General features: G+C 43.9%; 1 protein-coding gene across 1 annotated transcript in view; it reads left to right on the top strand.

Annotated features, from left to right (window-relative positions):
- CDYL2 (chromodomain Y like 2) overlaps positions 1 to 22,815 on the top strand; it is a 153,518-nt gene that overhangs the window by 90,221 nt on the left and 40,482 nt on the right. The window contains exon 2 of the mRNA XM_088027504.1: positions 13,768 to 14,356. Coding sequence (XP_087883630.1) covers positions 13,768 to 14,356 — 589 coding nt within the window. The remainder of the gene's footprint in view (positions 1 to 13,767; positions 14,357 to 22,815) is intronic.

Here is a 22,815-nt window from a genome sequence, read left to right as displayed (position 1 = left end):
ACTCCACATTTTGATTAGAAACTAGAAGCTAGTCCATAGATTTTTCTTCTGTCATTTTTTTTGTTGCTGATTCAGAATTTTATTAGAACAAATTAAAAATTATGGACTGTGTGATTTCTGTTCTGTTTTTCTAGTGTATTGAGATTTTCCTTGCAGTATAATATATACTTGTTTTGTGAGTAATTAATGAATATTTGAAGAGAATGTGTAGTTTCATTCTGGAACAAAGTTGATAGTGAATTATTCATATTTTATACGTAATCATTTGCTAAACTTTTTAAGTTCTGGTCAAGTCAAATTTTTTCTACTATCATGTTTTCTAGGCATAGAAGATGTATAATCATATTGTCTACAAATAATGATAATTTTGACCCTTTTGTCATATATTCATGTCTCCTTTTCCTATTTAATATTTTCTTGTGCTGTTCTTTTCACCCAAAATAGCTTAATAATGAAATCATTGTATATATCTTTGTTTTGATCTTGACTTCAGTGGGAGTGCCTATTAGATTTTACTGTTAGCATTGATGCAAACTGCTAATTTAATATAGCTTTTCTTTGTCATATATATTTTTAGTCCTTTTTTTTTTTTGCAGGAGAAGATGGTCTGGAATGAATTTAAAATTTGGGTAGTTCAGTTGATGCATCTATTAAGAACATGTCATTTTTCCTTCTTTTACCAATTAATATGAAACTTACCTTAGTGCTTTTAAAATTTAACCATCTGTAACTTAAAGATACTTTATTCTTTAAATATATTATTTCTTTCTGTTTTCTAGTTCCATTTAAGACATTTGTTATTGTTCGGTGGAATTTTTATATAGATTTTTATTGTTATGCTGTCTTTGTCAAGATTTTTCATGAAAGCAACACTAAATTTGTTCAGTGGATTTGGAAGCTTTCCATTTTTTTCTCTATGCACTAAAATAATATCTGTACTATTGGAACTACCTATATCTTAAATATCTGAAAGATTCTTGGGTAGACTAATTTATGTTAGAACCTTTTCTTAGGAAATTGTTTAGTAACTACTCATTTTTTCCTGTAGTTATCATTCTGTTCAGATATTTAATTTTAGTAACTGTTATCTGTTTCTTTCCAATTTCAGCTGCTTCTGAGTCATTTTTGCTAATGCATATATTATTTTATAATATGCATTTCACCCAGTATTCCAAACTTTTCAGCGTGTTAGAATGCATGTTATTGCATGCATTTAATTTACATCTGTTATATTGTTATTGCATTTCTGATTCATTTTATTTGTATTTGCTCTAATTTTTTCCTCAGTGGGATTAATCAGTAATTCTTCTATTTTATTCCCTTGTCTCAAGGTTCAATTGTTGTAATATATGTTTTTAATTGCCTTGTCATTTCCTTGACTGCACATTTTTAAGATACTTTCTTAGCGGTACTATGGGCTTTACCATTAACATCCTAAGTTTCAATATCAGTGTAGCTTCAATATCATAGAAAAACTCTGCTTATATACAGCTCCCTCCCACTGTTTTTATTGTCACTAATTGTATCTTTATATAGTATACCCATTAACATATATATATAATTATTGCTTAATGCATTTATCTTAAGCCATATAGGAAACAAAAAGTTGTAAATGAAAAATACAGCAATACTGTCTTTTATATTTACTTATTGGTTATCTTTTCTGGAGTTTGGTATTTCTTCATATGGCTTCAATTTAATATCTGTTATCTTTTAATTTTAGCCTAAGGGACTCCCATTAGCATATCTTTTAGGGCAAGTCTACTAGTGATATTATTACCTTAGTTTTTGTTTATCTGGAAATATCATTTTTCTTTCATTTTTGGAGGGTAGGTTTTTCAGATGTAAAATTTTTGGTTGACAGTTTTTTCTTTCAGCATTTTAATGTGATTCTACTGCCCTCTGGCTTCCATCGTTCCTGATGAGAAATGAGGAGCTCTTGTATGTGAGGTGTTTCTCACTTGCTGCTTTTAAGATTCTCTCTTTGGATTTGTATTTGAATGATCTGATTATAATGTGTCTCTTGTAGATCTCTTTGAGATGATCCTACTTGGGATTTGTTGAGCTTCTTGAATGTATAGACTTACATATTTCATAAAATTTGGAAATTTTTGGCTCCTATTTCTTCAAATATTCTTTCTGCCCCCTTCTTTTCCTCCTCTCTTTCTAGAACACCCATTGTGTGTGTGTTGTTACCCTTGGTGGAGTCTTACAGATCTCTTGGGTTGTGTTTATTTTTTTATTTTTTCATTTTTTTTTTTTTTCTTTCTGCTCAGACTGGATAATTTCAATTGAGCTGTCTGCAAGTTTGCTGATTCTTCCTTCTGCCTGCATAAATCTTCTACTGAAACTTTCTGGTGGAATTTGCATTTAAGTTATCGTACTTTTCAGCTCTCAAATTTCTGTTTGGCTCCTTTTTTGATTTTTAAAATCTCTATTGATGTTTTCTGTTTGTTGAGACATTGTTACCCTGGCTTCACCTCTTTGTTCATGGTTTCCTCTACTTCCTTGAGCAAATTTAAGACAGTTGATTTGAAGCCTTTGTCAACCAAGTCCAATGTCTGTCCTTCCTCAGGGATAGCCTGTTAATTTCTTCTGTTAATGGGTCATATTTCCTGTTTATTTTCATTTTTTTAAAAGATTTTATTTATTTGAGAGAGCAGAGCAAGAGAGAGAGAGCACACGATGTGAGGAGGGGCAGAGGGAGAGGGAGAAGCGGACTCCCTACTAATAAGGGAGCCCAATGCAGGACTCAATCCTAGGACCCTGGAATCATGACCTGAGCTGAAGGCAGACACTTAACTGAATGAGCCACCCAGGTGCCCCTTTTCTCTTTATTTTAATGTTTCATAGCTTTTTGTTGGAAACTGGGTAGCTAGAATGTATATGGTAACTCTGAAAATCAGATTCCTCCCCCTTCTCAGGGTTTGTTTTTGTTTCTTCTTGTGGGCTGTTGCTGTTTGTTTAGAGAATTCTCTGAGCCCGTTTTGTAAAATCTGTATTCTTAGTCATGTGTGGTGTCTGAAGTCTCTGTTCCTTTAGCTTGTGTTAAGCTAGTTGTGACAGATTTCCTTGTATTCCAGGAGAAATAAATATAGAAATCAGGAATAGAAAGAGAGAGAGAGAAACAAAGAAATAGAGAAAGAAAGAGAGCAAGAAAGAGAAAGAATGAAGGAGAGAAAGACTGATTCTCCTAGACTGACTCTGTTGGGACATTCCTTCACTGCTTAGCCAGGCCATTTACAACTGCCTTAGTTGTCACTTGTCCTTGAAATAAGCCTAGAGATCAGCCAGAAGTGAAAAGTGTAGGGCTGTCTCAAGTCTTTTCTGAGCGTGCATTCTGCCCTGGGCAAGTGCTCAACTTTCTAAATTTCCAGTATACATGGACATTTTTGAATGTTTTAATTTTCTGAAGAAACTCTCTAGCTTTTCCTTCCAGGCTTTCTGTGCATCTATTGTTTTTCTCAACAGCACTCTTTTGCCCCACTTGGCAGCAGATTGTTCGTTTGCCTTACATTGTTTTGAAAGAATGACTCTCCATAGCCATTTTTCCAACCTGAGTAAGTTTCAGGAATAAAAAAAAAAACAAAAGCAAGTGCTTGTGTCTGTCTCTCAGGTAGCCCATAGACCAGTTAGAACAAACACAATTCTCTGAGGATAAGGTCTGCTCTGTGCTCTCCAGAACCAAGGACCATGTTCTTATACTGGGAATGTGGGCTGCCATATTCAAGACTGCTGATGAGCTGGGGAGTGGGAGGGTCAAGGGCAAGCAAAAGTGATGCAGAGTTTTCCTTCTATTTTTAAGTTGTGTTTTTCTTTTTCTTTCTTTCTTTTTTTTAATTGTGTTTTTCTTGATTCAGTGTTTGTGTGGTTGCTATAAACTTTGTTTTCCAGAATTCCTAAAGAGTTGATTCTGACTTTTTGTTTGAGTTTTTCAACATTTCTGTGGAGGGACAGGCTTTTGGAGCTGCCTACTCTGCCATTTTGCCCTTTATTTTAGTTTTTGAATGTCAGTACTTTCAGCTTTTATGTGTTTTCTAGTTTGTTAATTTCTACTTTGATATTTATTCTTTCCTCTTACTTCCCAAGAGCAATTTTTTTCTTTTACTGATTAGTCAGAGTCGATATTGAATTCCTCCCTTCCTTCCTTCCTTCCTTCCTCCCTTCCTCCCTCCCTCCCTCCCTCCCTCCCTCCCTTCCTTCCTTCCTTCCTTCATTTCCTTCTGCATCCCAACTACTTTCATAATATGTGTGTCCTTAGTTTTTACTTCTCAAAAAAATCATTATTATAAATTTCCTTAGATCTTTATCTGACGGTCCTGAGGGTTATTTTTTTCATTTGTAAAAATGGTTGGGATTTATTTTTAAATTGTGCTTTCATCTAGTATTATAGCATGGTAGTATACCATGTAGAACGCAGTCTACACAATATTTTCTTTTTGGCATTTATTAGTTTTTCTCTGATATTTTAGTACATAATCAATTTTTATAAGTGTTCCAAAAGTGGTTTTCTTTAAGTTTTGTAGATTTTATTTTCTTTACAAATTATAAAATTAAAAGTTTCTGTTTATACAAATACCTGCAATTTAATGGAATGACCATCATATTTATATTATTCAGGTTTCTTATATCCCAATTTTCCATTTGCTTTATCGTTCCATACCTGAAAGTATTGAGTTTAAGTCTTCAGTTCAAATTGCTTCGATCAATTTCTGTTGAATTGTTTAATAATTTTTTGATCTGTTATTTGCTGCAGAAAAGTTCATGCCTATTATATATTTAGTATTTTTAATGAAGAAAATCTTCCTTTTCTATCTAATGCATTTTGCTCCTCAATTTTACTTTGATACTCTGTACAAAATTTGGTACTGCCTGATATATCTTAGCTTATTCTTTTTTTTTTAGATTCATCCACTTATTTTTTATTTTTTTATTTTTTTAAAGATTTTATTTATTTATTTGAGAGAGAGAGAGAGAGCACAAGCAGGGGGAGCAGCAGGCAGGGGAGAAGCAGGCTCCCCGCTGAACAAGGAGCCCGATGTGGGGCTTGATCCCAGGACCCTGGGATCATGACCTGAGCCACAGGCAGCTGCTTAACTGACTGAGCCACCCATGCACCCCTTATCCATTCATTTTAGAAGAGAGAGAGCAAGCACGAGTTGGGGGATGGGAGAGACAGAAGCCCTAGCAGATCCCAGCTGCCTAGAGCCTGACTGAGCCACCCAGGTGCCCATATCCTTGCTTATCCTTCTAATTTCTATCACTAAGTAAATAAGTATATGGTGAGTGCTTAAAATTGTTAGGTTTTATGATTGTTGTTAATATTCAGATGCTTTTTTTTTTTAGTTTTAGTATACAATTGTGTATACTAAATGCTATGCTTGGACTTTTAAAAAAACATTTGGAGGGGTGCCTGGGTGGCTCAGTCAGTTAAGCATCTGCTTTCAGCTCAGGTCGTGATCTCAGGGTCCTGGAGATTGAGCCCGCAGTGGGCTCCCTGCTCAGTGAGGAGTCTGCTTCTCCCTCTCCCTCTGCTTCTCCTCCCAGCTTGTGTTCTCTCTCTCTTTCTCTCAAATAAATAAATAAAATCTAAAAAAAAAAACCCTATTTGGAATAATTATAGATTTTTCGAAGAATTATGGAGATAGTACACAGAGTTCCCATATACCCCTTAACCAGTTTTCACAGTTACTTACATTTTACACCATGTACATCTATCAAAACTAAGAAATTAACATTGGTGTTGCATTATGAACTAAACTGTGGACTTCATCAGAATTTCACCAGTATTTCGTGAGTTTCCTTTCCAGGATCCAGTCCAGGATACCACATTGAATCTGGTCATTACCTTCTCAGTGCCCCTCTGATCCCAGACAGTATCCCCATCTTTCCTTGCATTACATGACCTTAACACTTTTCAAAAATATCGGTCAGGTGTTTTGTAGATTGTTTCTCAATCTGTTTGTCTGACGTTTCCTCAAGAGGTAATGGCTTTGAAGAGTTATACTGCAGAGGGAAACACCCTTCTAAGTGAATCGTGTCAGAGTATGCATGGCATCGACATGATTTACTGTGGGTGATACGGCCTTGAGCACTGGTGTTTGCCAGGTCTCTCCACTGTACCGTTACTGTTTTTCCCTTCACATACTCTTCTCATTAGAAAGAAGTTATTGAGTCCTGTCACTCAAGGGGAGAAGAATTAAGCTCCACCTCCTAAAGGAGGGGTATCAATTGATGGGCATCTGTTAAAACTACCATGGTAGTTAACAGGTATGTTGGGGAGATACTTTGATGCTATGCAAATATCTGATTTCTCTTTAAAGTTTTACCCACTAATTTTAGCATCTGTCTGTGTATAGCAATTATTTTTGTGGTATTCCAGTAGTGATTTTTTCTGTGTGCCTTATTCTTCTTACATTTATTATTTGGAATTCTTCTGTAAGGAATCTTGGTCTTTTCTTCCCCCATTTGTTTATTTATTCCAGAGTCAGCAAACTTTTTCTGTAATAAGCCAGATAGCAGACATTTTAGACCTACGGGTCATGCAGTCTCTGTTAGTTTTGTGGTTTGGAACACCCATAGATAATACATAAATGAATGGGCATGAGTATGTTCCGATAAATCTTTATTTTTAAAACAGGCCTGGGCCAGATTTGGCCTGTAGGCAACTTCTGATAAGTAATTCATTTATTTATATCAAATGAACTCATGGATATTTATTTTACTCTTTGGGTTATAAATGTAGTACTCTCACTATTTATTTTCTTATTCAAATTGTTCTAGCTTTGGCCACTGGGAGCTCTTTCAGTTGGTTCCTTTTGGCATTCTCCCATCATTCGGAGCTTATTTATTTAATTTTTAAATACTTTCTTATTTTCTGGCACTGCAGGATCCTCAAGGTCATTTTTCAAATGGGTAGTTGTATATATTTTGTTCCTTAGCACATGAGATGTCTTCCTCCTTCCTTTTCATCTGAAGGCCCACTTCAATGGTTTTAGAATTCTTAAGTTTACAATATTTATTTTTTTCAGTGTTTATTCTGGTATTTTAATGTTCTCTGAAGTCTGCATGATTTTTTCCCTATCATTTTGGATAAGGGAGAGTTGGGGTGTGAGGGTGAGGAGTTTAATTTTTTGAAATTAAGTTTTGTGTGGCGTCTGGGTGGTTCAGTTGGTTAAGCGTCTGCCTTCAGCTCAGGTCATGATCTCAGGGTCCTGGGATGGAGCCCCGTGTTGGGCTCCCTGCTCAGCGGGGAGCTTGCTTCTCTCTCTGCCCCTCCCCCTCCCACTCATGCTCTTTCTCTCAAATAAATAAAATCTTAAAAAAAAGTAGTTTTGCAAGAATAGGAATAAAGAAATAAAGTCAATTTATTCTCAACCTCTGCCTTCCCCATCATGGAGATCTTTCCTTGACCTACAGACTCAAGAGACAGAGATTTCCTCTGGTAGGCTTTAGTTCTTGTCCCATTTTGGTTTTTTCCCCCTCCCAGACTTACCTTGGTTGGATCTCTGTTGACCCTCCTGGATGTTTGTTTCTCATGTGCCTTAAGGTTTTCTTTAAAAACTGCTGTGTCCTTGGAAAGCTTTTCAAGAACCTTGTCTCTCTCAAAGATTTGATTTTCTGCCTGTTGATTCTGTCCTTTCCTGGTTCTGATGGGAATTTTATTTCTTTGCTTGTGTTTTTCTTTTGGTTTCCTTGCATCCTTTCTTATGTAAATGAGTCTTTCATTTCAGTCTCCTGCTCAACCGGTTGGTTTCATTTCATCATTTACCTTTCTTTCTCTCTCTTCTAAAAACAGAGTTCATATTTTCTGCCATCTTTGAAAACACGACACAAACCCTATGTAAAAATGTGCAGTAGTGCTTTCCCTAGTTACGATTTTCCGAGAACCTTTAGTGATGATCGTGTTCTGATACATTTTAGAAGTTCTTGCAGATGTGTCTGCGATGGATGTTGTTGCCAGGTTTTGCCGGCGTGTTCTTGATCAAAGAGAGATCTCTCTGGGTCAGTGTTTTCCAATTGAGGAATTCCCACTTGGTGGGAATTCCTCTTGGTCCCTCATCACTTGGATGCTACTGAGTTCCCTGCTCAGACCCTCACCTGGTGGCTAACTTAAATCACATGGCTCTGAGCCGAATTTCTTGGTCCAGCAGCTATTTCTCCAGTGTAGGTTTGCTGAACTGAGTGGGAAACGCTGCCTAAATTTACTGCCTTCTCTGATGAGATAATCTGAAACAATCAGTGTTCCTGACCTGAAACAGTCCATACCTAGTTGCTTCCCGGACCTGTCCTATCTTTATCCTTGCTGAGGACCTCGTACCCCAAGTTGTAATGACGGAGTCCCCGTGCCTTTCTACCCCCAAAGAAGTTGTCCCAGGATATTGAAAGGATACAGAGAGGTCCTTGCAGGTGTGGGGCTTGAGGTCCAGAATCTGGGGATGTGTAGGGATGGCTGCTCTGGTGAATGTGTGGGCACACAGCAGGTGTGGGCCTTTTCCTTTATTCTTTCTTGCTCTTGCTATTGGCATTCACAGGGCAATCATGTCTTAGTAACACAAAGTTTATCAATCCAGTCCCATCTGGTGCGGGAGGCATTCCTTCAAGAGTCTGGAAAATCTTTGGTCACCCCAGGTTTCTGAGTTACTGTAATTTCACATGCTGTTTTTGTTTGGTGGGAAGCTGGGATAGGAATATGATTGATGATTAGTCTGTTTCCATTTGAACCAATGGAGAATTGGAGCAGAAGGGGAGGGAGGCCCCCCCATGGCAAGTTAGGAGAGTCAGGCCCAGGAGGCTACTCCTAAGGCACGTAAAGGTGCTTTAGGTCTTCTGTGACCTTGGCAGCGCTGAAGGCAAGCATCTGAAGCTGTAGATACACTTTCAGCTTGGGTCCTCAGCCAGGTTGGGCCCACTGGACAAAAGCGGGTGGTGGGTATAGTGCACTCACTGAAAGCATGGGGTCTGGAGCCAAGACGCTTTGGGCCAAGTCTTAGCTCTCTGCTGATTGTCGGAGGTGGGGCCTTGGCCAAGGGCCTTAACCTCTGGGTGCCTCAGTTTTAACCTCTCTTAAAAAAAGGAGAGAATAAAATGACCTGCCTCCTTGGGTTACTGTGAAGATTGAGTTCGTGTGTATAATATATAGTCAGTCTGTAGGTATCACATACAGCAGCGGCTGACACTTCATAAATGCTGGATGCGTGTGAGGTGGTCGTATTATTTGGACTGGCCTGCTAGTGGAAGGTTGAAGAGGAAGGTGGGGAGCGACCTCTCTCTGCTCGGAAAGGCCTCTCCCTGGTTCAAATTTTTTCCACCTCCGAAGGCCCTGTTCGGTGTTTGCTTAACTTGATCTTTCTCGCGGGAGCCTTTCCTGCCCGTCCGATCCAAGTGGCCCCATTCCCTCCGTCACTGTTTCCTGTCTTACCTTCTCTTCACTGTCATTTGTCACCACATGTTACTTCATGCTGGCTTATTTAAGGGCTGTGTCCCCCACCAGCCCGATGGCTTCCCACTGGTGAGGCGTGGCCCCGGGGGACTGAGGACTCCAGCTGAGGAGTCTGACGAGCGAGGGGTCCCATCTTGACTCACCACCTACTGACTCTGTGATCCAGAGAAAGTTACCTACCTTCTGTGAGCCTCAGCTTTCTCACCTGTCCAGTGGTGAGAGTCATGCCCAGCTGCTGGCCTGGGTATGAAGGTGAAGTCTAAAACCTCATGAGTGCTCAGCACAGTTCCTGGAACAGCATGTACCAATAAAGGTGATGATCATCATTACTTTTCCTAATGAGAAAGCCATCCGCTCATCATTGCGGTGGTGGTCATAATTGCATTGGAAGCTCCCTGCCCTCTTCTGCCCTAGGAGACTGTCTCATGCTGGCTGGGATCACAGGGAGTAAATGTTAATTAATGATTTGGTTGAACTCTGAGAAACAGTTCAAGGTCTCAGACTGCTTTATCTTTGAAAGAAAGGAGCTGGTGGGTGTGTGTGAACACACAAATTTTTAATATCATTCATGTGTTTGTCAGTAATTACAAGAGGAAGGAATTGATGGCTGTTTCCATTTGGAGGGACTGGACTTTAGGGAGTGCGGGAGGCCTTGCGCTGGTGAGGTGGGAGGGTGGACCTGGAGGCCCAGGTCTGTGTTTTCAACAGGTGTGAGGTGTCAGAGGACAGTGGAAGAGGCTGGGAGACCTTAAGGGGAAGAAAGGAGTCCCCAGACAGCGAGTGCTGCAATCTTAGCAAGATCATGTCCTAAATCATGTGGGCTTTTGTTATCACCAGCACAAATTAGAATTCTGCTTCTGTTTGAGAATCTCCTGAGAAGAAGAAGTAAAGAGGGTCAGAAAACCTATACAGGGATGTAAAGAAGGCAATTAGGTCCCTGGAGATTACAGATTCCAAATATGATGGGAAATTCGGAGGCAGCTTTCTTCTAAGCTCCTTGTGAACATTTTGGTCTTTCAGTAAAAGCAGTTCATGTTGTGAACCTGAGAGAAATAGGCTTTGTGAACCTATTTTACAGATGGGGAGACTGAGGCCCGGAGAAGTTGGGCAACTTGCCCAGGGTCATGTGGATAGAAAGTGGCAGAGCCCACAGTTTCCCCGCACAATCAGGCTATTAGGGATGGTCTTGTTAATACCGTCTGTTGTTGGGGGTGCCTGGGTGGCTTAGTAGGTTAAGCATTCAGCTCTTGGTTTTGGCTCAGGTCATGATCTCAGGATGGTGAGATCGAGCCCCTCATTGGGCTCCATGGTCAGTGTGGAGTCTGCTTGAAATTCTCTCCTTCTCCCTGTGCCCTTCCCCCTGCTTACCTGTGCACACACACACACCCTCTCTCTCTAAATAAATAAATAAAATCTTTAAAGAAGTACTATTTGTTGTTGGTATTGGGTTAATTTAGGTAGAAATGGCTGTCAAGCCACCCAGTGGCTTTGTGGATGGGAGCAGAGGTGGCGGCAGTAACCTTTCTGTTTCCATTTGTGACTGTGACTCAATTCTCCAGTAGCTAGGAGGGAAGAAACTAAGCCCCCCAGCCGCAGTGTGGCCCTCGGTAGCTGTGCGGACACTGTGCCCTTGCTGACTCCCCGGTCTTCTTGAGTAAGGCTGCTCGGCATAGCTGTCTCCCGTACTCAGAAGGACTTATGTAAGCAGGTTGACTCTCCTTCCCAGGGAGGAATTGATATCCTTAGGGGGTCATATGCTGCAGGGTGGAGAAACATTCTGTCTTTAGATACCACCAAGGTTTGTATTCTCAGGAGGATATGCAAGATTAAGTGACCTTTACCAAGGAATGAAAAACTGCTTATTTGTATATTCTCCACAACCACCCTGTGAGGTAGGTGCTGTTATTTCCCCCTTGCTTGATGAGTCATATGAGGCCTAAAGAGGTTTAACTTGCTTAAGAACACATAATAAAAGGCTTACAGGAGATTGAAACCAGATAGTCTTGTTCCATAGCCTTATACTAGGTTTGTTTTGATGAGTGAGTGCCATCCATCCATCCGCCCATCCGTTTCTGCACCAACCTCTTTACCCTCCCTTTCACCCATGAATCCAGTCATCTGCCCATTTACCCATCCTTCCATTCACCCACAGCCCCACTCTCCACCCAGGTGTCCATCCATCCACCAGCCATCCATTTTTCTATCCATCCATCCATCCCACAATCCACCCATCTGTTCATTCATCCACCTACCCACCCATCCATTGTGTTGGCTGTTTGTCTAACGTGGTTTTCTGCTTCATCCTGGGGAATAAGTTTCTCTTAGGGAAAAAGTTTCTTCATATGCTTTCTGAAGCTGGAGACCTCCGTGCCAATACAAATCCCTTAGCTCCTGAAAAATATCTGGGCTTCCTTCTGATACTCCTAGGTTGGTGTTCTTGAGAATGCTGCTATTTCAGGTAGGGCCAGGGTGCTGTTCACCTTCCTCCCTCTATAAACCTGCAGCGCGTTTTCCCCTTCAAAGACCTCCAGATGTGCAAGGCTTCAGCCTCTTCCAGAAACACTCTTGACTTTCTGAAGCATCATCACAAATGAAAACTCATCTTGCCCCATTCCTTGATCCAGAGATTGGGAAGTTGGATTAGTTTGGCATGGTTTTACTTTTTAAAACTGTTATAGAGTTTGTGTGATACATCTAAAAATTATGTAATAAATCTAAAACAGATGTTCATGGAGCATTTTGTAAGGAAAAGAACTTAATAGAAATAGGCCAATTTGATTGTAGATAAATCAATTAAGGAAACCATTTAAATTGTCTCTGAAGAAGCAGTGTTACGAAGAGGCAGTATGGCCTTGCCATTTGCATATTTATTAAGTGCAAAGCAGTGAAAATCATTTAATTGTTTTGCATAGCCTCTTTTGTACTTCAGCCATTGGGAGGCAATCTCACTTTTCAACGTTTTTTTACTTTTTATTGTGGAAAATTTTTTAAACATAAAAATTCAGACATGTACACATAAACAGTCATATAATTAACCCTCATGCGCTTGGTACCCATCTTGAAAAATGATCAACTATACCTGTATTCACTTCTCCCTTCTGACCTTGTTTTTCTGTTCATGAGTTTCAAGGGTATATTCCTCACTCATTAATTTCACTGGGTCAGAATTCCATTATGTTGACGTTGAAGTGTAATGAACTTTTGAATGTAGTTGTTTCACTTTTTCATTGAAATTTAGCTTTTGGGGTGTAGAGTATTGGGAATTTTCTGTCTTTTTTTTTTAATTTAAAGAATTTCACATCTAGGGCAAAGTTGAAAAAATAATAAATGAACCCTCGTGTATTCTTCCCCTCAACTGACCAGTTATTAGCATCAGGACTGGCTTTTTTCTAAGTGTGTTCTTCCATGAGAATCCTTGAAGACAGGGCAGATTTTCGTACTTTTGAAGGTACATAGACAGTAGCACATGGCTTTAGACCCAGACAGATAAAGGTTCAGGTCTCACCTCTTAGCCCTGCATTGTAGGCTGGTGGGGGAGCTTACTGTGGGAGGGGTCAGGGAGGGGTATTGGGCTTTGTCAATTCAAATCAGTTTGGGTCAGTATGGAAGATTTTTGTAGCTTGTGATTAAGGAAATAAGTTGGAGGTGAGAGTGGTTCAAATCCCAGCTCTGCCCTTACCAGCTTGGGACTTGGTTGAGTGACCTGACCTCCCTCATTTCCACAGTATAGACCGGGGGTAGAAAGAATACCTATTGCACTGGGTTATCATCAGGGGAAAATGCAATGGGACCCTCCATGCCCGGCATTTAGTGCCTGGCCAATGAGTGTGACTAAGCATTCGTATTATTATAAATAAGGATACATTTAGCATAGTGCCTACCATGTAAGTGCTCCATAAATGTTACTTACCATAAGTAAGGGTGAAAAAGTCACACCAAATTGGTCTTTAAATGTCTGATTTTACTTTGGTGCCATGAAAAGAATAAAGACCTTTAGTGAAAACTCGCACTGTGATTTCAAGCAAGAGGAAGCCTCGGATGGACGGGCAGATGCCACCAGCCAGGCATGGCATCACATGGTTGTCATGGGGGGACGGCCGAGGGCCTCTGGTTCCATTCAGTGGTGTCCTAAAATAAACCATCTTTCTTGGACACTCCTGGAAGTGTCAGCTTCCAGCATTGAATGGCTCGCCCAGGGCTGGGCAGGTGCTTTTGTCCTGGGTGTGGGCTTTGTGCTGTTGTTGCCTGGGACTGATTTCTTTCCTCTCTCCTTTTTTTTTTTTTTTTCTCTCTCTCTTTTCTGGCTCTCTCCTCTTGTGTCCCAGGTCGAAAGGATTGTAGACAAGAGGAAGAACAAGAAAGGGAAATGGGAGTATCTTATCCGATGGAAAGGCTACGGAAGCACGGAGGACACGTGGGAGCCAGAGCACCATCTGTTGCACTGTGAGGAGTTTATCGACGAATTCAACGGGCTGCACGTGTCCAAGGACAAAAGGATCAAGTCAGGGAAGCAGGCCAGTGCCTCCAAGCTCCTGCGTGACGGCCGAGGCCCGTCGGTTGAGAAACCCCCCCTCAGACCTTCAGAATCTGGAAAGAGCAAAGGGACTTCCCATAAAAGGAAGCGAATCAACCCTTCCCTGTCCAAGCCAAAAAAAGGCTATTCAGCCAAGCCCCCTGCGGGAGGCGACAGGGCCGCCAAGACGGTGTCTTACAGGACTACCCCCAGCGGTTTGCAGATAATGCCGCTGAAAAAGGCTCAGAACGGGATGGAGAATGGGGACGCCGGCTCCGAGAAGGATGAGAGGCACTTTGGAAATGGGTCCCACCAGCCTGGCTTGGATTTGAATGATGTAGGAGAGCAAGAACTGGCCGAATGTGGTGTCAACCATGGGGCACTGGCAGAGAACGGGCTCGGTACGTGGCTTGTCTTTCCCTCCTGGGTCTGGGGCTTTTCATGCAGCGTAGGAAGCTACATAAGATTCCCCACCCCACCCCCCACCCCAACAACCCTGACTCTTAGCTAGGTAGTAATTCTCCTTCCGTCTCTCTCACCGAGGGCTGTGTGGCCTTGGTCATAGGCCCACACTGGTTACAGACACCTGTGCATGGGGGGAGGCCAAGCTACTGGTGCTCCAGTCAAGGCCTGTAATTGGGCTGAAAATTCCTGACTACTTGAACATACCCAGGGCCATGGTAACTGCTCTCGAGCCTCTGTTTTGAGGGCAGCTCCCACGTCCTCACCTGCCGGGACCTGAGACTCATGTCCCCAGAGGGCCAGTGTCTCTCTGGGGTCGCATGCACTTCCCAGGGAAGAGCATGCTTTCAATCTCATTGAGCCTTCCGCAGTGTAGCCCAGAAAGGTGGGGTCTGCCCCCCTTCTCAGACCCAGTTTGGACTGAAATTCTCCAAACCCGTTCTTAAGCTGGAGCCTCTTGCTCCTCATCTGTTGCTGGCCCGGGGGATCTGGCCCCATGTCTGTAGAGGTCCTGGATGCTTCCCCGACCACATCCTCTGCTAATTCTTTGGGTTTGCACCTTCTTCTTCCACCCTGGAAGCAACCCAGCAAAGGTTACGGAATTCCTCCGTTTTACCAGGTGCCCACAGGCAAAGTTAAGAGGAGGCAATGACCCAGGTAATTAAAGCTCCCAAACCTGACATTTCCTTAATAGTGAAATTACTTCTTGACTAAGCCTTAGCGGATCTTCCAGGTTAGCCATCTGTAGGCGTTCCCTACACTCGCTCATTTCTCAGACACTTGTGTGTCTAGGTGGTGGCATTTTTCTCTTTAGCTGTCAGAACCTAAGCCTCAGGATGAGCGTGGACAACCCGGGCCCAACAGGGAAGGGACATCTGATGCCCTGGGTGGAACCAGAGTGTATGTGGGCATAGAGGTGTGGGACGCAGGTGGGACGGGCTCACAGAACTCCCAGGAGGGGGCAAATGCACAGGAGAGCGATGGTGACTTTAGAGTGCCAAGTGCTCAGGGCATGCCCCACTGCCAGAGCGGGGGCGCCTTTAGGGAATCTTGCCAGGGAATCTGAGCGATCTGCTTTGAGGTTCCTCTTTCTCCAGAGAGAGGAATTTCACCCAAACAAGATTTATTTAGCAGTGTCTGCCCCAGATTGACTCACGTTTCCGTCTGGGGATCCCTGATGCTGACATGACTCTGCCTGCTAGCATATGTAAAAACTGTTTGTTTTAAAAATTCATCTCTCGGGGAGGAGTGGGCTTGTGTCAATGAGGCCTGGCATAAACATCCGTGTTTGACGTTCCCCTGACAGCTGCCTACGGGAGAGGGATTCCCTGTCTCGGGGAGGACGGCTGGTGAGGGGAACTTCTGAGGTTTCTTGGGTGTGGATGCAAGGAACCTGCGCATGACGCCCCGCACCCTGGCTGGTAGCAGTCCCCTGCCCGGCTCAGAGTGTGGCTGCTGCAAGAGTGCGAGGAGAAGCGGGGGGCGGGGGGCGGCTTGCTGACTGTAGCCACCAGCCTGCAGGGTGGAGCAGAGAAGCCAGGCTTGTAGAGAAGTCTAGACGGAGGTACACCTCTCATTCCACATGACTTTCCAAGGTGGAGCAGAGCTCCTTGCCGTCTGCTCTCCATTTTGGGCCTCGTCGATGCCCCCTGGTTCATGATCTGCCGATGGGGCATGGTACCCCACAACCGGGGGGGAGGGTGAGGACGCGCCTGCTGGGATCCGAGGTGGCCTTGTTAAACCCCGTTCTTAACTCCAGAATGCTTCTCTAGACCTGTCTTGTCTCTGGTCTCTTGTTGGCCTCATTTTTCTCACCGCTGTTGAATGCTCTCTACTTGGGCCTGTACCTGGACAGAGAGGAAGAAAATACCTACTTCTATTTTGTTCTGTTTTGGGCATGCTCAAAGGGCTCTTTGGCTTAATTACATTCCATGGTATTGGTGTCCTTGAGATTCCCCTGTAAGGTCAAAGCTGCCGTTCTCACATTTTATGTGTGTAAGATCACCTAGCACCTTGTTTAAAATGACGGTCCCAATAGAGTCTGACTTAGTAAGTCTGGGGTGGAGCCCAGAACATGGGTTTTTAGCAAGCACCCCAGGTGACTCTAATGCATTTTGAAACGTGCTCTGTGGCAAAATGGGGGTGGCAATTAAGGCTCACATTAGATGTCAATTTAAGTCAATTCAATGCTTTTTTTTTTTTTTTTAAAGCTCTTCCTAAGGGTTAGTCACCATGCTAGGTGCTTGGAGCGATAAAAAGATAGGTAAAGACTTCTCCCAGTAAGATGAGAGTGGATGGCTCCAGGTCAGTGTTGAGAGGTTCCTGAGAGGTTCAGTGGAAGAGGTGACATGTATATTACATACATGGTATAGCTTTGCCATGCCCACATTCACATCCTCTGTGGTCACTGGGCTGATAAATTCTCCACTATCAGCCTTTAACATTCTAGTTAGAACTAGCTTACTATCTTAGGTCTTAGGATAACTGGGGAAAAGGAAAGACTGGGAATCCTTAACCAAAGAGAGAAAGCGATTCGGGGTTCTTAGCTAAGACTCAAAACAGAGGGGTTTTGTGGTTCCAGAACTTGCCAGCAAGGGGTCAGAGGCATAGTCAAGTAAAACATGGCTCCACTTATGTTTTCAACCGGAGGAAAGTCTCGATGCAGCCAGTGTCCATGCCCACGTGGAAACTTGACTGTTGTCTTCCTCCCCATTTCCCTCACTCCACTTTTCCCCACCTCCACCAAAGGATCTGGTGCCTAGTGGCACAAGGTGAGCCAGTCGGGTTTGCAGCACAGAGAAGGGACTATCCTTGGCTCCCAGAAGGGGCTGGGGAGATCCTGGCTTCGCCTTCCCAGCATTTGTTTTGGGGGTGGGCTGTTGCTTTTTATATGATTTTAACTTCTCGTTGGTGAATTAAGGTTCTGCATACAGAAAAGCAACTTATGTAACACGTTACTCATTTACTGCTGACTTCCCTGATCTGTGCTGTGGGAACAAATGCTAAATTGGGGCTCTGGCGGGTGGTGTTTTGGTTTCAGCCTGCATTTTCCCCAGCGATGTTTGTGAAATGTGTGCAGCGACTGAATACTGCTCTCGATTCTGACTCCTCTGGTAATGACAAATGGCTCTGTGGTCCGGAACCATCTGCCTCAGTATCCCTTGGGGAGCTTGTTAAAAATGGGCTCCACCCCAATCGAATGAATCCAGATCTCAGGGGCAGGGTGTGGGTTATGCATTTTAAATGCTGAATTTTAACTATACAGTCATTGCAGAGGAAGTATTTGGTTTCTCAGCAGTGGTTCATGGATCCATTTGCTGGTAGAGCCAAAGTTACACGTTAGATGCTAAGCTTATGGAAGTGGGAATGTGATTTGGTCCTCCAAAGGTTTAAAACTTGACATCACTTCTTGCTGATGCACTTTTCCACCAGGCATCTCTCTCTGTCTTACACTCTCTCTCCCTCTCTCTTTTTCTCTAAAATAGACCGGTTTCATCTGTACGGAAAAGCTGTTGAGTTGGCTGGCTTCTCTCCTGGCCTGGTCCAGGAGAACTGGCTCGCTCACTCTTGTCTGATACGGGCCAAAGCATCAGTACTTTTTAAGATTCGGATGAGCCTCTAACCTGTGGCAACATCCCTAACTGCGAGCCAGCATTCCACCCTGAGCGCGAGCACAACCCACAGGTGCCCAGCTTTCTCCCGAATGTCCGTGAAGCCATTGAGCTTCCAGTGTTGATGCCAAGCCTGTGGCCCCACGTTCGCTTTTCTTGGAATTCTGGAGAATCCTTTCCTTGCGTCCTGATAACTGTTGCCTGTCATGCAGGGACTGCAGCTCGGATGCTGCTTGATTCAGTGTTTTCAGAATGGTTCCTATCACTGAATGAGTCACCCCACACAAACAGGCAACATTTGCCATTTCTCTCCATTGATCTTTTAAAATGATCTCAGCTTTCACTTCTATAATGTTTGTTTATCTCTTCCCACTCCTTTTCCTGCGTGATTATCATTTTGCCCTTCACTGATCATTGGGGAATAAGCATGTTTTAAAAGCACCTCAGGACTCAGCAGGAGCGTGGGTAGTGCCCTGTGGCTTTTAAGAACTTAGGGCTCTCACACATGGAGCCGGCATCAGAATCCCCTGAAGGGTATGTCAAAACACAAGGTTGTTAGGCCAACCTGCCAAGTGTCTGATTCAGTAGATGTGGAGTAGAGCCCGAGAGTCTGCATTTCTAGAAAGTTCCCAGATGCTGCTGCCGGTCCGGGGACACCACTTGCAGATCTACTGCTCTAGACTAAAGAGCACCAAGAGGGTTGAGACGAAAATGACAGATGGTAGTTGTGAATACCAGTTGGTGGTACTGGACAGAGCGGGAGTGCTTTTGCTCTGGACCTTGAGTTGGCATTCACAAGAATCCTAAGTTCAAAGTTTGTGAAATGAAAAGTTAAGTTCAAAGTTTTAGAGGATGAGAACTCCCCTACGATGAGGCCTTGGGGTTTACGAAGTACTTTTTATGATCCTCATATGGTCCTGAGAGCTAGCTTTGGTGGTTCTACCCATTTTACAGAGGAGGAAACTAAGGGTATGTGTGCCCAGGTCGGAACTAGGAGAGAAATCCAGGCAATTCGACTCCGGAGCTGGCCTCTCCACCACTGCCCCTCTAGCTCACGAGCAGTATAAGACAGTTCCTAAAACCCTGATCCCTGACAAACACATGCCCTGATTTGGGAGGGTGGGGGTGCTGATGGGGCACTTGGACTTACCCTTGTTGCTCATTACTGGAAGGATAGACTCCTAAGCCTGAGACAGTGTGACTAACTCTGTGCCATTAAGTTTGAAACTGTGGACAAGATGGCCATTCCCTAAAAAAAATACAACTTAAGGAAATGAACTCAAGGACGACCAGAAAACCTGAATAGACCCATAACTATTAAAGAAATTATTAACTCCATCATTACGAAGCTCTCAAAAATAGCAGGAAGAAGGCAAACAAGGCCCAGATGGTTTTATAGGCGAGTCTACCAAATACTTTAGAACAGATAATCCCTGTCTTATCCAAATGATTGCGGAGAAGAGAAAAAAAAGGAGGCACTCCAACTCCTTTGACGAGGTGAGTGTAACCTGGATTTCCAAACCAGACAAGGAAGGGAAGAGCAAGGAAAATCATAGGTCAGTTCTACTTAAGGATATAGTGCTCACAGTCCCGGATACTTCCTCAAAATCGTGACCTCCAGAAACTTCTCACTCCATGTCCTGAAAATGACCCCAGTTCATGACCTTTAGAATCACCACTGCTTCTTGAGGTGCTCAGCCTGCCTCCGGAAGAGGCCTAGGGGCTGTTGGCTCCGAGTGTCACGGTCAGCAGCTCCCAGCCATGGAGTGAACCACATCAGCGGCCTCTTACGAACGCAGGTATCTGTTTTCCCTGGTACAGGTCCTCTTGGGACGACACACTTTAGACACCCACTCCCAGGCCCAGACTCTGACCAGTCCTGCTGTGATTCAGAAGTGGGTCATTTTCCAAACCAGTAACAGCAACAACTGCAGCCTAGGGGGTTGGTCCGGTTTGTCTTTCAAAGTGTGGCAAGTAAGTGGTGGGTGCTAATGAATGAACTTAAAACTCTCTTACGGGGTAATGTGAAGACCTTCCAACTTGGCCGCTGCCTCGGAGCGAAAGCACCAGACGGGGATGGAAAATCGGACTGTCACCTGACCCATGGGAAGTCCAAGGGGGAAATCAACATTGGGGTCAGTTCCCCACTCCTGGATTTGATTTTTGGCATCCAGAGAAGCTGATGTCAGGATTCGGAAATCGACTCATCACTTTCCTTGTCAGCTCAGATATTCTCTTCCCCTCTCGACTACCTCAGAACAAGTCTTAGGAACTGTTTCCAAGCCGCCATTCATCAGTGGTGAACCCAAGCAAGTGGGTGAGCAGTGGAAGCGACCTCTACCCTGTCCCCCCCGGAGGGTACGAGCAGTAAGGGGGTGCACTGTCTACAGAGGGTCTCAGAACAGAAATGAAAATCAGCCTGCCAACTTTGGTGAAAAGCTCCTCCTCCCCGTCGGGATGGACCCCCAGGCCCATGGCTTATCCCCACACCCCCAGCACTCGGACAAAAGGCCAGTCTTCTTTGATGATTATGATATTGGTGGTGCTGAGCTCCTCCTCTGTGTCCGGCATACGGAATAGCATTCATTCCCCTCAGCGTTTCTCTGAGTTAGCAGCGGAACAACGTAGCCACACAACAAGGTTTGCCATGATTGGCCTTGCCTCTAGATGGGGAAACTGAGGCTCAGTCAAAGAGGTTGAGACACAGGGAGTCAAGGGGAGGACTTGGGGCGTGGTGCCAGGCCCAGCGATGCTAACACTCTCAGAGGTCTGTGAACAGTTTTAAGAAGGAAAAAAAGGCACTGCAGCGATTTAAGTTCAAACCAGCACATGTTTCCCTGTGTCCTGGGGCATGATTCTGGTCAGCGCCCCTGGGGCCTGCCTCTGAGACATCTGTAGTGGTTCCAAAGATGCTGACTTGGCGTTCCAGGAATGGCTTGTAGTGAGCGATTCCCCTGTGGGCCTCAGATTAAAAGGAACACACACCACACACACACAACAAGAATCTGAGGCCTTGGTGAGAAGGTGACATCCAAGTAAAGACTGGAAATGATGAGAACATCTTGATTTAACTTAAAAACCCATTTGTGTCAGGCATGTGGATCTGCTTCCCCTTTTGAGCTGCCCGGAGTTTTCCAGTGTCCAGACTGTCCTCTCTCTGATAGACATTTTAAGCTGCCTCCAAAGACACCCTCTTGCCAACCCTAGCTCTTGCCAAGTCTTCGTCATGCTTTTCCAAGCTCTGTCGTTGTGATTTCAGTTTACAAATGAGCCTGAGCCTCTTCTTGTTTTCCTGCCGGGGGTGTTTCTCTCCCTGCTAGTGGCCCGAACCTCGTCTGGCCACCAACGCTCAGTGTGGTGGGTAGACCAAGGCATTCGTTTGCATCGCCTCTGGCAAGTGGCTCAGCCTCTCTGGGCCAAGTTCCTCATTCATAAACTGCAGATACAGTCCTGTCTCATGGGACTAGGGTACAGAATAAGTGAACTCCTTCACAGAAAGCCCTAAGAATATTACCTGCCCTAGGGTAGACATTTGATAAATACTAGCTCCTATTATTTCAAACCTCTCCCGGTTTTCTAGCTGGATCTTTGTATTTTCCTACTTGTGTTTTAGAGCATCTGTTAAGATTGTGGGTATCACTCCTTTCTAATAGATGTTAACTCAACCAGTCCTCGTCGAGTGACTGTGATATGCCAGGCACTATTTAGACAAATAACTCTAGTTCCCAGTACCACGGAGAGATAAGCAGATGATCTTGAAGTAACTATAGGCAGGGATGCCTAAGCCATCTTGGGCAGGGAGTTAGAGAGGGCTTCTTTTTTTATTTTATTTTATTTTATTATGTTATGTTAGTCACCATACAATACATCATTCGTTTTTGATGTAGCGATCCATGATCCATTGTTTTCATATAACATTGTTTTCGTGCTCCACGCAGTACGTGCCCCCCTTAACACCCATCCCCGGGCTAACCCATCCCCTCCCACCCCCCTCCCCTCTGAAACCCTCAGTTTGTTTCTCAGAGTCCAGAGTCTCTCATGGTTCGTCTCCCCCTCCGATCCCCCCCTTCATTTTTCCCTTCCTTCTCCTAATGTCCTCCATACTATTCCTTATGTTCCACACGTAAGTGAAACCATATGATAACTGACTTTCTCTGCTTGACTTATTTCACTTAGCATCATCTCCTCCGGTCCCATCCATGTTCATCCTTTCTGATGGCTGAGTAATATTCCATTGTCTATAAGGACCACATCTTCTTTATCCGTTCGCCTGTTGAAGGGCATCTCGGCTCTTTCCACAGTGTGGCTATTGCGGAGATTGCTGCTATGAACTTTGGGGTGCATATGGCCCTTCTTTTCACTACATCTGTGTCTTTGGGGTAAATACCCAGGAGTGCAATTGCTGGGTCATAGGGTAGCTCTATTTTTAATTCTCTGAGGCACCTCCACACTGTTTTCCAAAGAGAGGGCTTCTTGGAGGAGGTGAGGCACAAGTTGAAATCTGATAGAAGGAGCCAGAATGAGTCAGGAAGAAGGCAGGGATGGTAGGGCTGGTGACGGAAGGCACGGGGCTACAGAGCCAAGGATCCACATGTGGGTGCCTGGAGCCATATCACAAGGAATGTGGCAGTCCAGCCAATTGTAGTCTACCCTGCAGGGGAGGCTGAAGCTCCAGGGAGTTCCCTGTGCAGTCAGGGTTGGCTGGAGAACCAGACAGGTGGAGCCTGCAGTAGGAGGGTGTTTTTGGATTCTTTCTGGAAGAGGCTGAGGAAGTCCTTCATAGAACC

This window comes from Eumetopias jubatus, unplaced genomic scaffold (genome assembly GCF_037043125.1).
Source record: "Eumetopias jubatus isolate StellerSeaLion01/CBP00866 unplaced genomic scaffold, mEumJub1_p1.0 scaffold_10, whole genome shotgun sequence".
In the NCBI taxonomy this organism is placed as follows: domain Eukaryota; kingdom Metazoa; phylum Chordata; class Mammalia; order Carnivora; family Otariidae; genus Eumetopias; species Eumetopias jubatus.
The sequence above is the reverse complement of the archived record's forward strand: the minus strand, read 5'-3'. Positions and strand labels throughout refer to the sequence as shown.